This window comes from Triturus cristatus, chromosome 2_1 (genome assembly GCF_964204655.1).
Source record: "Triturus cristatus chromosome 2_1, aTriCri1.1, whole genome shotgun sequence".
Classification (NCBI taxonomy): domain Eukaryota; kingdom Metazoa; phylum Chordata; class Amphibia; order Caudata; family Salamandridae; genus Triturus; species Triturus cristatus.
This window is the reverse complement of record NC_140581.1, coordinates 1,128,990,855-1,129,007,359: the sequence shown is the minus strand read 5'-3', so window position 1 is coordinate 1,129,007,359 and position 16,505 is coordinate 1,128,990,855. Positions and strand designations below refer to the sequence as shown.

General features: G+C 45.4%; 1 protein-coding gene across 5 annotated transcripts in view; it reads right to left on the bottom strand.

The window, feature by feature from the left end:
• The window catches only part of MAPK10 (mitogen-activated protein kinase 10), a 948,252-nt gene that overhangs the window by 12,567 nt on the left and 919,180 nt on the right, over positions 1–16,505 (bottom strand). For all 5 annotated transcript variants that reach the window (XM_085636553.1, XM_085636554.1, XM_085636551.1 and 2 more), the window contains one exon: positions 13,044–13,121. In XM_085636553.1, the coding sequence (XP_085492679.1) occupies positions 13,044–13,121 (78 nt within the window). The remainder of the gene's footprint in view (positions 1–13,043; positions 13,122–16,505) is intronic.

Sequence of the window (16,505 nt, the reverse complement as noted above, 5' to 3'; positions counted from 1 at the left end):
TTTATGTCCTCCAACAAGTTTGCTTACCTACTGTTTACTGTTTGGGAGAGGAAACAGTCTCACACCACGTCTTGATATGTGGAAAAGGCCACTTTAAGTGGGAGCAAGTTAGGCTCACAATACACACATCCTTCAGCTATGTCACACACTCTTACAATATCTAAACAACGCACTAAGAAAAAATTATTACTCCTACCCACACCGTTTAAACATTTTCCACCCTTACAAATCTCCACCCCTCTTATTCTTAATAGTATAACTTCAAACCAACATTTATTTTAGTTTATTTAGATCTCCTTGTTCCTCTGAACTCTTCATCTTTCCCTAAATTTGTATCACTTCTCTGTCTAACCTGCCTGCCTTGAGACCAATCTTACTTGTCGACATACCTTTCTTTACTTCTTTCTTCTCTAATATGCTTTTCCTTCCATCAGCCCCCCAAGTTTTGTTCTTTGTAACCTCTCTCCACCACCAGACAAACCCTCCCCAGAGGAGTTCTTTCTGTATCCCACCAGCTGACCATTCTGCATGAAGCTCTCCACCTTGTTCATCAATTTTCCCTAATAAATCCTGTTGGCCAGTACCGACAAATGAATCCCGTCATGGCAGAATTACACCAGACATAGAAACATAATATTCTCGTGGCTCACAACTTTAATCTTCTCCTCCATACAGTACCCCAAAATATCCCTGTTAACCTCTTTCCTTGTCATGTTGATTGCTGTAGGCTTTTTTGTGTCACTCCATATTTTCCTGGGCAGTCGATGTATTTAGAACACAAACGCTCATGCCCACCTTCCCTTCATTTCGGCCATCATCTTTATTAATTCTGTGCCTGTGGAGTGCACCAAGCCGTTTTTGCCCAAGTGCAGGGCTTTAAGTGAGATGAAAAAACTGGAGGGTCTCTCAATGGGGCGTGGTTGATGTAATTAAGGGCGGGGCTTAAAGACACATAAGCTAAAAATCTGTGCTTAGCATAGTGTGCTGCCCTGCTGGTATTTTGCTGCTTCTGTCATTGCATCCATATATATAATACAACAAGTAACATTACACCTACAACAAGCCAGGACTATTGGCTTTGTAAATGGTTGTTAGTTGCATATGATAAATAAGCACCAACTACGGCTTCATTGTATATACAATTGAAAATGCTTCAGTTCTGACACAATGAGCCTAAGAAAGGACTATAACGAGTCTATTTGAAGCTACATCAGAGGCAGGGAAGGGTGGTACTGCTGCAGAGTTAAGGTTTACATTTTTCATCCTGATGGTGAGGGCAAAAATGGAGAGCCCGGTAGAGATCTGTCTCAGGACCTGCTTTTTAGAACTGCTGGTGCTCAGGACTGGCAAGACCCGGCCCACTTAAAGCACTGCCCAAGTGTATCAACACCATGTCCAGTCTGTGCCACTTTCCCCTCATTTCCCACAGCATGGGCATCAACTGTCCCCTTCTCATCCCCTCCAATACCCAAATACCTCACTACCGCTTCTTCCACTGGTAACCCCATTAGCATCCTATATCACTGTCTGCCTGCATGCTCTCCTACCCATTTCATGAGGGAATGCCCACAGATCCAAATCTTTTTCTTACTAATGCTCTATACCATGCCACCTGTGGAATATATAACATTGTTCTTCTCCGTCACTCTGATTGTCATACACCCAGTCTCACAAACCCCATACACTGATGTACCTCCATCTGCCCTCATCTCTTCAACCTCTCTTCTCTCTTCTGTTAAACTAAATGTGAACCTTTCCATTGCTGTTCCAACCCAGAAATCCAAGGTTGCTTGGATCAGCTTAAAAGAAACTCTGGACATTACTTGCCTCTCCCACACCACTATGCCTAGCTCATGCACAAACAACCTCCATTCTCCCTACCTCCTCAATTATATAAAATAGCTCTCCAACTATACAAGGCATATCTATTTCACTCCAGATATGCCTAGCCGTACATCTCGCCCTTTTGCTTTCCGATCAGATTTACATGTTCTCAACCTCACACACAATAGGCATCCTCAACCCTTACATCTCCTCATAATAAGTCACTATAGTTGCTTGACCCTGTCACTTTAGACACTCAGAATGTCCCAAAAAACACAACTGAAAATATATCCCTGAATAACCTAAATTCCCAAATGGTGGGGCATGCAGCTCTCTCTCTTGGAATTACCCTTCTTCATGTCTTAGCAGTGATTGGCCTCCTTTCATCACCTCTTCTTCCCCATTCCCTAGAACAACCTTCCAAAATCCATCTCACTAGCTCACCCCTGCACGGCTCATATCTCCCCAAAATACTTGCAATAGAAGGCAATCCCGGCCAACTTCCCACAATGGTCACTGGTGCCAACCCCTTTTCCACCTGGCTCACCATAAAATTCATCATAGCTCTGCTCCTTTTTTCTAGACCCCTCCTTCCACACTTCCTATTTGCTCTTTACTCCACAATTCTGTTCATGCCATCCTGTATGTTCTCATCATTGAATCAGCCAGTGTCTTCTCTGTCAGATACCTCACTCTCACATACCAATCCTCCACTTTTCTGGTTGCACTAGGATCCCTTTTCTGTCTGTCTACGGGCCACACCACTCCAGGTCACCCACTGTGAATGAGACAGCGCATCAGTTATTCCGTTGTCCAACCTTGGTAAATTCGTGCTCTCAACAACATATTCGATTTCAAGCACACAGCACCCGCTCCTGGAGAAGTTGAAGCAAGTAAACATTATTGGTGGACATTTTGTTTATCACGTGTAACACTGCTTCATTGTTCATCGTCCACTCTATAAGTCACTTTTTTTGTCCTTCAACTAATCACCCCACAACCAGCACTACCAGAAAGAATTCCCCAAAAAGACTCCATGCATCCCTTTGACACTTCTGTCTCTGGATTTCTATGTACCACTTCAGTCCCTTGTCCACCCAGTCATCTTCCTCAAGGCCTTTCCGGTCCTCCTTTTGCCCCCTGCCTTCTTTCAAGGAAGTGTCCCACAACTCCCACCTTGCTGTCTTGAACTTCTCAAACTCCAGGCTCTCCCCATGCCTTCTACGCCCACTCATTCCCTCCAAAATATTCCCTCTCATTCGTTCGCTCTGTCTTGCTTCTTTCTATGATTCTTTCCTCCACCCTCTTCTATACTCACAGCCAGTATCCACACTTCTCCTTCTCTTGCATTCCCTTCTCCAGTGCCTCTAGTCCATGTCTTTTGTCTTCTCTTCAGCTCTCCTGCTAGGCTGGTGCTATGACCTGGCTCCACCCAGCTCTCTTTGGGCTAGCATTGTTGACCCTCCTTGGCCTTGAGCACCTCATTCTTCATCTGATCCTGACCCTGAAGATGATCACTGGTACTACTCTCATCTTCTTTATAATCTAATGCCCTGCCTCTTCTGTTGAATCACCTCTTCCACTCATAGGCTGTCCTTGCTTGTTCCTCCACATCTTCTTCTACTATACCTCCTTAATCTTCTTCCTATGTTGCCATGTATCTTCTCGTCACCGCTCACTGTTCCTTTACTTCTGAGTGCCATTCCACCTTCCCACTGCCCCAGGCTTATCCTGTGCACCACAGCTGTGCTGGATTCCTCACTAGCTGAGTGTACGTCCCCCTGGCCCTAAACTCTCTTTCATGCCCCCCATAGCTTCTTGAGTGCCTTTGCGACCTCTGTCATCTCTCAAAGTCAACCATCCGCTGTCAACCACATTTGTACCAAGTAGAGGAGGGTCGCACTCATGCCACTCTGCCCTCTTCTGATCGGGACCCTGTACCAAGAGCTGTCCCATCTTGCAGTGGGTGTTACCCTTACACTTCTAGCACCTGCCCTGGACTGGACAGTGAGCCTGGTCCTCCCAATACAGCGCATTCACAATGCCCTCACACTTCTTTTCCATGCAGGGTCCGGAATGTCCACAGCCAAAAATATCTTCCATCTACTGTGCAATTCATCTTCCTCAACCCCTTCGTGCCTGCTGGCATCGTCTGCTCCTTGCTTTCTGTCCCTTCTGTCTGCTCGCTGCCACTTGTCTGCTTTGCTGGTCTTTTCTTGTGCTTCTCCACCTGTTTTTTGCAAGTTTTCCTTCTCTTATCCTTGACAAGTCTCCCACCCTCTCCTTGAGTAATGGCCTCCCATTCATGCAGGGGTGGCCTTTCTCTCTTATGTGTCCTAAGCCCACCCCCTGCACAAGTGGGGCTATTATTGCTTTCAGTGGTCTTCCAACCCCTTTTTCATGGAATTAGCCCCCACTCCGGTGATTGTGCCTACTCTCCTGGGCCTGCCTGGTGTCTCCTGCATTGGGAATCCCTGCAGCGGTGGAGGCATCCTTCACTCAATTAGCACACCAATAAAGTACTTCAATTCTTAATGGGTGCTCTTTAAGAGCCTTCAATTATTTTGCAAATTTCAGTGAAAATTGCACTTTAATATAGACCATTTGACCCCATGTTTTTCAAAACTTTTTTGCAAGGACAGCCCACCACCCCTTAAGCCCTTCTAGCATTTGGGAGTGCTCACTCGCTGGAATGCAGGGAGAGTATTACATCCTCCCACTTTCACAAATCCCCAGCTGCCACTCAGTATGTGACAAATACTAATGATGCCTAAATGTGAGTTAAAACTCAGAGTAGGAGAGATGTATTGGATTTCATACCACATGGTTAGTGTCTGCAAACAAGAGGTTACCAATCGGGCATTAAAATGTAACATTTTTTAACTCTAGGTTGTGGCACAGGCTAAATATGACACTATTCATTTTCTCACAAAAAAATAGCTTATGGATTGTAAAGAAAAAACCCTTTCCAAGTTAAAAAAGACAATTATTTCACTATACAGCTAAATTAAAATTAGCACAGAAATGCAAAAAAAAAACATTGTTACACACATAACTATATTATTGAGCCTTTACATGGTGTACACCAATAATGTAACATCTCTCATATTTCCCAAGGTAAAATATTCGCTTCGCTTACAAACACAACTCAGAGCAGCCCAGACTTGCAAACAGTTTTTCTGTTTTTTAAAAATCCTATGAAATAGGAAGGGGAGCTTGCTGGTGGAAATAGCCAGGCTGATGGGGCTGGCTTTCAGAAAGATGCAGCAGGCAGAATGTCCAGGGCACAACAGGCAGGGGCACGCTTTGTGAAGAGAGAGGGGAAATGCTGGCCGCTTCACACACCACACAGCAACAAATGGGGCTATGATGAAGACTGACTTACCACAGTCAAGCCTGGTCCAACTAGAGCAAAGGGTGATACTCAGCTGTCATCAGCCCTGTCTGGCTGGGGGAGATGGCAACCTCAGGTGACTGGGTGGGCAAGCAGTGCCAGGTAGAGGCTCCAAGAAGGAAAGGCAGTGCTTAATTTGAGCCGGTGGTTTCCGTTGCCCGGCACCAGCACTTAAATTGGTTTTGGTGCTCGGCACAGGCACTTAATTGTCTTCACTATAATTAGGGCACTAATTTAGAGATGAGCACAACAACGGTTGTTCATGAATACAATATACATAAAAAATACTAATACCTGCCTCCCCAGCCATTCCTTTACCTTTGAGGACCTGGAATAATCTGAAATGTCGCGCTTGCAGGCGAGAGAGGTGGTTAGTAGTTGTTTTGGTGTCGTCACTGGCAGCAAAGTCTGGGCAATGGGTGGTGCAAGTTGCTGTGGCCTACTGGTCAGGGCCCTGGCACTTATTATTTTACAAATTAAGTACTGATGAAAGGCATTGCCAGCAAGATCTCAGCAGCAAAAGTTGACTTTACAGTGTGTGAAAAGCAGACTGCAGTTGAGGTCTCAAGGCACTCGGTAGTAGGCATCCATGGGTTCTAGCATCTAGCACGTCAGTGAGGCAAAGGGTGGGAAAGGTAAGTCCTCCTCCATGCACTATGCAGTGAGCAGCAGGAAGTTTGATGCTCTCAGGTTCAACTTGTGTAGGACGCCTACATGCTTTAAAGTACATTGAAGCCTCTGCTTTAGTCACTTCGCCATCCTCTGGGCAGTGTGTCATGATGAGGAGCTGCATCTGTTAGTGCAGTGGGTTAATGCATGCACTGCAGGGATCTGTCTTTGACCTCGTGGCCACAGGTTTGAATCCCAGTGGGTACACTGAGCCTTTCATTCTACTGAGGTTGCTAAAATGAGTGCCGTTGAGTAACAATAAACATATGTTATTGGAGCATCAGGAAGAACTTGGCCTTAACAAACACACATGCATGGTTATTACCTGACAGCTCTAGGGGGTGGGCCTGGCTGCTACCTGGCCTAGGTGAATGGGCCTGAATGAAGAGATCCTTGCAGTAGGCTGGGGGGATTGTTTGTTTTTGGGGGGGCGGAGGGGGGTTGTTTCAGGCCTTGGTGCTCCTTCTCTCCGGTAAGGGAGGAAGTCTTATTTGAGCTGCTCAACAGCACCCAAGACCTCTTTGTGCAGGAGAGAGCCAGGAATGGAGGGAGAGCAAGGCAGGCACACTTCATGCAGTGCAAACAGGAGATGATGGACGGAGCGCTGAAACTTTTCAGACACTTACCCCCAGTCACAGATCTGGGTTGAATCCATCATCGTTCTTTAGCTCACTTTGCCTCCCCAGTTCAGACCCAGCTATATGCAAATCAGTCTTGACCTGTGCCTCATGGGAACAGTCCAGCCCGAACTGCCAAGCCAGGTCTACCCAGGACCAGAAACAAGCATCTTGGGACTGGTTTCACGGTAACACCCCTCATCAGCCAGGCTAGCTTGAATTCAGTGGCAAAGTGAGCAAGGGACCCACGTCTGGGCATACCCTGCCAACTTAGGGCAAACAAAGCAAACAAAAGGTGATGATGGACTTCATGCTGTGCCTGTACAGGTGGGCTCCTTGTCATTGTCATGATTCTATACATGGCGATGAGCCCACGCCTCTTTCAATCTTGGGGCAAGCACCATCAATTGCATTCCTTTGTGTGGCTTTCATCCCCCATAGGCCGCTCAACTGTGGCCACATTCCTAAAAATAGATGGGGCCTCAACCAAGTAAACAACTAAATAAAACTACTCAAAAATTGCCCATTAAAATAAAAATGAACCACCATTGGCTTTGGTGAGTGGTTGTTCGGCCAGTTGAAAAGTTGAAGGGCCAATCCGACCTTGGTGGTCACGTGTCATGCTTTGCTATGGTGCTACAGAGAAGTGGCATACGTCAAGGAGATATACTGATCGCAGACAGCATAAGTTGAAGTCAGTGGATTCACAGTCCACATGAGGCATAATATAGGCTCATTATATGCCACATTCTACATCTGCAGGAATCACAGTGCACACATATGCGTTGGAGGTACAATCTCAATAGATGCATCTGAATACTTAGCAGCCTCCACAGGGCAGGGTAGAGGGGAGCTCACGGTGCTGCTACGCAGAGCTAAGACGGATGGCTGATGCTTTGGAAGTACAATCCCAGTAGGTGCATCTTGACACCTAGCAGGTTCCTGGGACTAGCATGGAGCTCACTGTGCTTCAATGTAGAGACAGGATTTACGGCTGATGCCTTAGAGGTGCAATCCCAGGAGACTCATCTTGACCCCTAGCAGCTTCCTGGGAGTGGCATGTAGTTCACGGGGTTTCTACGCAGAGCCAGGATGGATGGATGATGCTTTGGAGGTACAATCCCAGTAGACTCATCTTGACCCCTAGCAGCTTCCGGGGACTAGCATGGAGCTCACAGTACTTCTACGCACAGCCAGGATGGATGGCTGATGCTTTGGAGGTACAATCCCAGGAGACTCATCTTGACCCCTAGCAGCTTCCTGGGAGTGGCATGTAGTTCACGGTGTTTCTACGCAGAGCCAGGATGGATGGATGATGCTTTGGAGGTACAATCCCAGTAGACTCATCTTGACCCCTATCAGCTTCCGGGGACTCGCGTAGAGCTCACGGTACTTCTACGCACAGCCAGTATGGATGGCTGATGCTTTGCATTGACTTTAACGATAACGGCAGCTCCCTGTTCCTCAAAGCACAAATGACTCGATCCAAAATAAATGCATTTCCGCTACAGTAGGAGTACAGACACTACTGCAAATGGAAGTTTGGCGGGACCGGAACTGAGGGGTCTGTGAAATTGGCAAACTAGTCTGTAACCTACGTCAGTAAAAGAAATTGCTGTGCACACCCCTAGTTAGAAAGGCAGTTGTGGGTTCACATTTTAAGGGGTGCACACACAAGTATAGAGAAATCACCACTTGCATATTCGCTCAGAGAGGAGGGGGTGGAAGGGTTGTCTGGCACAATCAGAGAGCATGCCTCATTCATGCGGGAGATGCTTTATTTGCATACACTTGTCACCTCCTTTCCCTTATGCCAGCTCCAGGTTGGTGCAAATGGAACTCAACTGAGGAAAGACAATTTCCATCGACGGTGTTCCTGTGTGCCCCATTAGAGTAGCGACTAGTCACAGTAATGCATTGCAAGGCTACAACTGGACAATATGTATTTTTACCCCTTAAAAATATAAAATGGCGCCTAGATCCCTATTTACAGAAATCCCAAGGACGGGCTATCTTCTGGATTTTTTAAAACCCATGCTAATGTCAACGGGCTGATTATAGCCTTATAGCCCGCCGTAGCGGGCTATAGCGGTTATTAAAGGCCCGCTGCAGCGTTAAAGGCCCGAGCCGAAGGCGAGGGACTTTAACAAAAGCAGCAGGACTTTAATAGCGGTATAGCCCTGCTACGAAGGGCTATAAGACTATTAGAACATTCTGCCACTAGAGGGCAGAATGTTCTAACAAATTAAACAAAGGCTTCTCGAAGCTCGAGGAGATTTAAATCCCCTCGAGCTTCGAGAGGCTTTTGTAAAACATTGGAATGTTGCTCTGCGGGCCTTTACCGGCCCGTAGAATCACGGAGCACTCCATTGTCTACAATGGAGTGCTCCACATTCCAATGTTCTAATACTGTTTATTGTGCAGGAGGTGAGAGTGTGTGTTACTTTATACATAATCTTAAGGGGTTATCATAAGGCATGGTTCAACGGGAGGGGCCACATTCACGGCTGCATTTGCAATGCACAACTGGACTTACGTACATACGCCTGTGTCTAATCAGTTGTTTTTTGTTTATTTTAAACTGACGTCACTGTTTTAAAGTCTGGCCAAAACAAGATCCGCTGTTGTTCTGTGGTTTGTATCAGAATTGGACATCATTCTGCAGGAATAGTTTTTGGTGTGAATGTTGTCATCACTTATTCATTTTCAATGCCTTTTTATGTTACTCTGGCATCCTGCCCAAGTCAGTGACATCTTGTCTCTAGGCAGAAAAGCCAACAAGAAAGGGTATTTTGATGGAAAAGCGAGGCCTTTTCTCCTGCTCTAAATCTGTTACAGAACCTGGCAGTTCTGAGAAAGCTTTTGAAAGGATTGAAAATTGTATTGTCAAAAGAAACAACTGAGACGTGAAACTGTTATTATTCAACCAGTATCTGTCCCTAGTGGAGCAATGCAGAAAATGGGGCGAGGTGGCTCTGAAATTCCATTATCTCAGAGATATTCATAGGTGGCCATGCGTGACTTGGTAAATTTAACTTAAGGGTTGCATTACCCTTGCATCGCCCTGCGTGACTCAAGGGCAATGCAACCCTATGATAACGCTGGCCCCAGGTTCCCCAGTTCCAAAGTCAGCAGCTCTGGTCTAAGACCACGTTTCCACATCCATGTTAGAGTGAGTGCACCCAAGCACCATATAATTATTGAACTTGCTTGCGGTTTTTAACAATATCGCAAATAAATGTATGAATTTATGTTTGGCATTTTTGGGATGCCCCGGTATAAGTATCTGCATGGAGGGGTAGCCTTAAAAAGTTTGAAGTCCATTGGTGTAAGAGTGAACACATCTAGAAGTTATGGGTTTTTGTTTTGGAACATTAGGGCAGATTTACCATTCTGTTACACAACGCAACACAGCAACGCAACTTGCTGTGCTGCGTTGCAAGAAAGGAAAATGGCAGAAATGTTCCATATTTACAAACATATGGAACATTTCTGCTCTCTCCTTGTGCTGGTGCGCGGTGTGCTGCCTAGCACTAACGGCAAGCATCCCTTACACCACAGTGCAAGGGTGCCTGCATTATGGGCAGGGTTGTTTTGTGCAGGAAGGACCACCTTCCTGCACAAAACAATCCTTAAAGGCATATTCCTCTATGTGTGCTGCAGGATGCAGCACAAGTGGAAAGAAAAAGTAATGGAGAGAAGTAGAGATATTTCTCCTCGTTACGCCTCTGTCGGGTAGGGCACCATTCTGGCGCAAACCCAGGTTTAAAAGTCTTTGTAATTCTGGGTTTGCGTGGATGCACGGGAACGCCCATGCTCCAACTATGTAACACCGACCCAACACAAAGTAAGACAAGGCAGCCCTGTGCGCTGCCTTGCATTACTTCGTATTTACTAAACAACACAAAGACCTGCAAAGTGGGTCTGTGTGGCTTAGTGAACCCCAGGTAGGGTCTTGCATTACTTGCGATGACTTGTGTCATGCAAGGACAACACAAGTCCTTAGTAAATCTGTACTCAAGATGCGACTGGATGGGGATCAAATTTTTTGCTGTTTGTGTACACATAAAATCAATTGTGATGTCCAACACAATAGACAACTGGGGGCATATTTACTAATAGTTTACCCAAAGCAGCGCAGCAAGGTAAGTTGCTGCCTGCGTGGGCAGGAGTGAGCTGAAAAATGACATATTTATCAAGATATGGCGCTGTTCAGCTCGCTCTATGCGCAGGAGCATTTGAGATGCCAGCGCTAATGCAGCCACCCTTGTGCCATGGTGTTACGGGCGGGACTGTTGTAGTACAGGAAAAGATACCTTCCTGCACAAAACAACCTTTAGAGCACTCATGCAAGAGAAAGTAATCCTCCTTGCGCCTTTGTTGGATTACATATCTTTGAAAATCTGGGTTTGCATCAAAAATAAATAGGTGAATGCACAGGAACGTCCACACTCCAATCATGTAAGGCATAATCAAAATGGATTTTGTGTCAGGACTGCACCACAAAAGTGATGCAACCCCGATGCAAAATATTAGAAAATTTGAGCCCAGATTATTTCTACAGAAAAGTATGAAATAAATACAAATACTTCCATTTTAATACCCAATCATTTTCAGCAGTAATAAAAGAAGTTCCCCATTTACAATGCGTGCTACAATGCGAGGATACTTTGGACTTGTTTTCTGAATATGAATTCCATTTCAAGCTTTTGTCAGATAAATAAATGTTGGTCAATTTAAACTAAGCTTGAACACTGCGGGGCACGTTGATTATATCTTTTTAACTCGGGTCATCTTAATTTTATTTTCAGTTACTTAGTTCACTCTGCCATCTAGCGGCAGATGAGGGGGAAGACAAGGCCAATTCCTAAAAACACATTTTAGAATGGGAGTTAAAATTTCTAAAGCTGAATGACGGGTTAATATTTTTGTTCAATATAAACTATATTTTCTAAGAGAAAGAATATTTTGAGTGTCTTTTATTAAGTGTGCTACATTGTTAAACGATAAACATATTCACATTTCCATTTTTCCTCTTCAACGCGTCCTCCACTTCACTGCATTCCTTCAAAAAAGTTAATTTGAAAAGATTATGCTGTATAGCTCATAAACGATGCAGTGGTCCAAACTTATTTTAAATTACTATTCTTTGTAATAGGGTTTATTAAACACATGGGCAATCGGCTTGACCCCAGTAGGGTCGGCACAAGCCTAACCTTACCTTGAGCGCAATGTACATACAACTGTTCACAAAATACTGGTCGCACTTTGCGACCAGTATTTTTGAGACCAGTGTGTTTATTTGCAAACCGAGCTATGCGCTAATAGGCCCGTTCACAAATTACCGATTTGTAGCAGGTCGCAATTCGACCTACCTCATGAATATTAATGCAGTAGGTTGCTAACTGTGACCCACTAGGAATTGCTCCATCACAGGAATGATGGCTTGCTGAGGTCAGCAGAGCATCATATCTGTGATTGCTTTTAAATAAAGCATTTTTTCTTTAAATGCAGCCCAGTTTCCTTGAAGAAAAACAGCATGCGTGTAAATAAAAAAAATGAAAAGTGTAATTTTCATTTTTTTAAAGAGTAGGCAGCAGTCCATTGGACCCCTTGCCAGATGTGAATGCCTTATCACTTACTTTGAGGAGGTGGTAAAATAATAATGTTTTGCGGCAGTCGCAAAACATTAATACATACCCTTCCAATTCGGCATTTGAAAGGGACGCCCTAAACACGTCTATTCCAAATACCGAATTATATTTGGTCGCAAACCCACATTGTGAGTCGGTAATGTGATGTCCAATCCCAATTTGGGTTTGATACATCAGAAAAAGCCTTTTTGCGTTGCAAACATAATTGGAATGCAAAAAGGCTTCATATATCTGGCCCTATACCGTGGCGTAACGAAACGTGAGGGGGACCCTCTGCAAAATACATGGAGGGCCTCTCCCACCCCCAGACCCAATCAGGAGCTCTCAGGTCAAGGGCCTGCCACCTGTGCACCGTGCCGGAGCAGGCCCCTATGGAGCATAGGAACCCCACGCTCCGTGGGGGCTAATTTTATGCCACTGGCCCTATATGTTTTTGACAGCTCTTTTATACTCTAGCGATGAACATTTAGCTCTCTAGAAAATTTAGCTCAAGATGTTATCTTATTGTACAATTTATTTTTATTTATTTATGTTTTATTGTATTAGCATAATCAGGCGGATGGTTCAGAGCACCAGAAGAACAAAGAAGGGGCTGAGGCAAGCAATTATACAGCGGACATAGTCAGAGACAAGCATAAGACTTTCCAAAGAGAGGCGAATTAAGAGTCCAGAGACGATCTCTTAAACTCTCTAAGGGACAGGAAAGAGTCAGCACTGGGACATCAACATTAGACATGCTGTCGATATCTTCAGGACCCTGAAGGAGTGTAACAACCAAAGTGTCCCCTAATATTAGGGGCCCGGTCCCACAGAAGAGATGCAATTAGCAAATAGCCAACGTGTTAGTTGTTTACCTGTGAAAGTAAGGGTATTTACTACCAGTACCTGAAGGAGAGGGCTGTCCTTTTACTACACCATTCTTGGTCCTTTCTTCAAAGTTCATAACTTCCTTGTAGATAAGTTCTGTGCAAAGGAAGCAAGAGAAGACAGAAAGTGGGCATCCAGAGTATGAAATTAGGAGCGAAATAATATGGGTGGTGAAAAAAACAGATCTCGAACATGCACTAGAGAGTTTGAGCAATACATGAAAATGAAATTGGTTGTAAAAAGTTCCTCGTCCAGAATTGCAGTGCAGGTGTAGAATATAAGAACTGAGGCAATTGAATAAAATTAGGCCGATTGGGACTGCAGAGCCAAAATCTGTGCATCAAAAATGAACAATTAGTCAACTGTCGCAAATGGCACAAGTGCAAGTAGGTACTTGTTCTAAAATGTGTTCTTATCAATGGACAAATGAAAGAAAGAGTTTGATGGCTCATAAACTAAAGAGGTAGGCTAATACTAAAACAACCAGAGAACACAAAACCCCTCAACTAATACTTAATTTAGTGTGTAATTGTGAAGGTGGAGAAAAGAGGTCCATGATTGACCCACCACGCTTAGAACTAAGAAACGGAATGCCAAGAACGTAAGGGAGCCATTAAATAGATTGATCATGCGCATATTGGTTGTGCCACATACTAAGTTATACTTTTACAGATAATGAAGCTGTCACAAAATACACTCTGCACTTGTCTTTTTTGCACACACTGTACTTTTAGTAGGCTGGCAGGCTTTTGCACACATTAGCATTGTGCACCAGCTGCTGAAGGAAGGCACCCTTCAAAATGTCTCACGTATTTCCATTCAACCCAGATGTAAACCTACATCGGCAACTAATGGTACAAAAAGGATCCAAGTACAGTTTATGTGTCATGTCTTTCAGTGGGGGACTAGATCTGTCCTGAAATAGGCTCCTATAAAGATGTGCATAGCGAGCACAGGACCCACCACTGGGCACACCCTTCCCACTTAGGGCGACAAATTCAAAATGAACAGATGATGGACAGAATGCTGAACAAATCATTTAATCCCAGTCACAGATCTGGGTTAAATCCATTGTTCTTTGCTCACCATGCTCTTCCAGTTTGGACCAAGCGATATGCATATCAGTCTTGACCCTGCTCCCCATGGGAACAGTCCAGCCCAATCTGCCGAGCCAGGTCCTCCCCGGACCAGAAACAAGCATCCTGGGACCAGTTTCGGGGTATCGCCCATCATCAGCCAGGCTAGGATGGATCCAGTGGCATAAGGAGCACGGAAACCACTTCTGGGCACACCCTTCCTACTTACGGTGACAAATGCAAAAAGAACAGATGATGGACGTAATGTTGAGCAAATCAAACATTCACCCTCAGTCACAGATCTGGGATGAATCCATAGTTTTTTTGCTCACCATGTCCTTCCAGTTTAGACCCAGCCAAATGCAAAACAGTCTTGACCCTGATCCTCATGGGAACTGTCAAGCCTGAACTGTGAAGCCAGGTCCTCCCTGGACCAGAAACAAGAATCCTCGGACCAGTTTCGGGGTATCACCCCTCATCATCCAGACTAGTTTGAATCTGGTGGTATAGCGAGCATGGGACCCACTACACAGTCACAGATCTTGGTTAAATCCTGCATTTGTGGGGAATTCTTAGCGGATGCACTGGCAGTACATGGGACACAACAGGGGTGCAAAGGGCACTAGGGTCAATGAATGGGAGGCTATGAAAATGGTGATGTGCTGTGCTTGCATAGTGTCCACGGTTGGGAAACGTAGGCAGATAGAGGCTGGAGTGCTATGGCAGGAGAAATAGCTGGCTGAGCTGCAGAAGGGGGTGGCTAAATTGCTGGAGTCTAGACAGAGGGTGAAGGAGGTGAAATAGAAGTAACATGACCTCTGGTATATGTTAGATAAGTATACACTCACACAATACAGACAACGCCTGCATAGGGAGGGCGCCAAGTCAGGGAAGCTGTTAGCCTGAATTCTCGACCCAGAAAAGGCGGTGCCGCTCATAGTATACCAAAAGACACACAGATTACGGACAGAATGCAGAGCAAATCAAACATTCTCCCCAGTCAATAGATCTAGGTTAAATCCATCATTCTTTTGCTCACCATGCCACCCCAGTTTAGACCCAGCCATATGCAAATCAGTCTTGACACTGTGTCTCATGGGAACAGTCCAGACAGAACTGCCAAGTCAGGTCCTCCCTGGACTGGAAACAAGCATCCTGGGACCAGTTACGGGGCATCAACCCTCATCAGCCAGGCTAGCTTGAATCCAGTGGCACAGTGAGCCTGGGACCCACGTCTGGGCATACCGAGTGCACCAAGGGTGAGAAAGCAAAAGACATACAGACGATGGACGGAATGCAGAGCAAACAAAACATTCTCCCCCAGTCAATAGATCTGGGTTAAATCCATTGTTTGTTTGCTCACCATGCCACTCCAGTTTAGACCCAGCCATATGCAAATCAGTCTTGACCCTGTGCCTCATGGGAACAGTCCAGACCGAACTGCCAGGTCAGGTCCTCACTGGACCGGAAACAAGCATCCTGGGACCGGTTTCGGGGCATCACCCCTTGTCAGCCAGGCTAGCTTGAATTCAGTGGCACAGTGACCTCGGGATGCACATCTGGGCATACCCGGCGCACTTGGGGGGAGAAAGCAAAAGACAGGCAGATGAGGGACGGAATGTAGAGCAAATCAAACATTCTCCCCCAGTCAATAGATCTGGGTTAAATCCATTGTTCTTTTGTTCACCATGCCACCCCAGTTTGTTCCCAGCCAAATGCAAATCAGTCTTGACCCTGATCCTCATGGGAACAGTCCAGACCGAACTGCAAACCGTGTCCTCCCTGGACCAGAAACAAGCATCCTGGGACCAGTTCCGGGGCATCACCCCTCATCAGCCAGGCTAGCTTGAATCCAGTGGCACAGTTAGCCCGGGATCCACGTCTGGGCATACCCAGTGCACTTAGGGCGAGAAAGCAAATGACACGCAGATGATGGACGGAATGCAGAGCAAATGAAACATTCTCCCCTAGTCAATACATCTGGGTTAAATCTATCGTTCTTTTGCTCACCATGCCACCCCAGTTTAGACCCAGCTGTATGCAAATCAGTCGTGACACTGTGACTCATGGGAACAGTCCAGACCAAACTGCCAAGCCAGGTCCTCCCTGGACCGGAAACAGAGTCCACGAGTATGGTATCTGGTACATTTTTCTCCATTTTCTATAAAGGGTACAATTTATACATGACTCTTGCATGAATCTGGCATGCCTATTGTGATTTATTTTGGTTTGATCTGACATTTTATAGTGTGTGCAAATACCTACAAGGTATTCATGGCTATTGTCTAAGGGTCTTTCCACTCCCTATGAATTACGTCCATCACATGATCATGTACAGGGAGAGCCCTCAGAGGAGATTTTGGAAACTGTCTCAATAATGTATCATGCATATGGCAGAATTTCT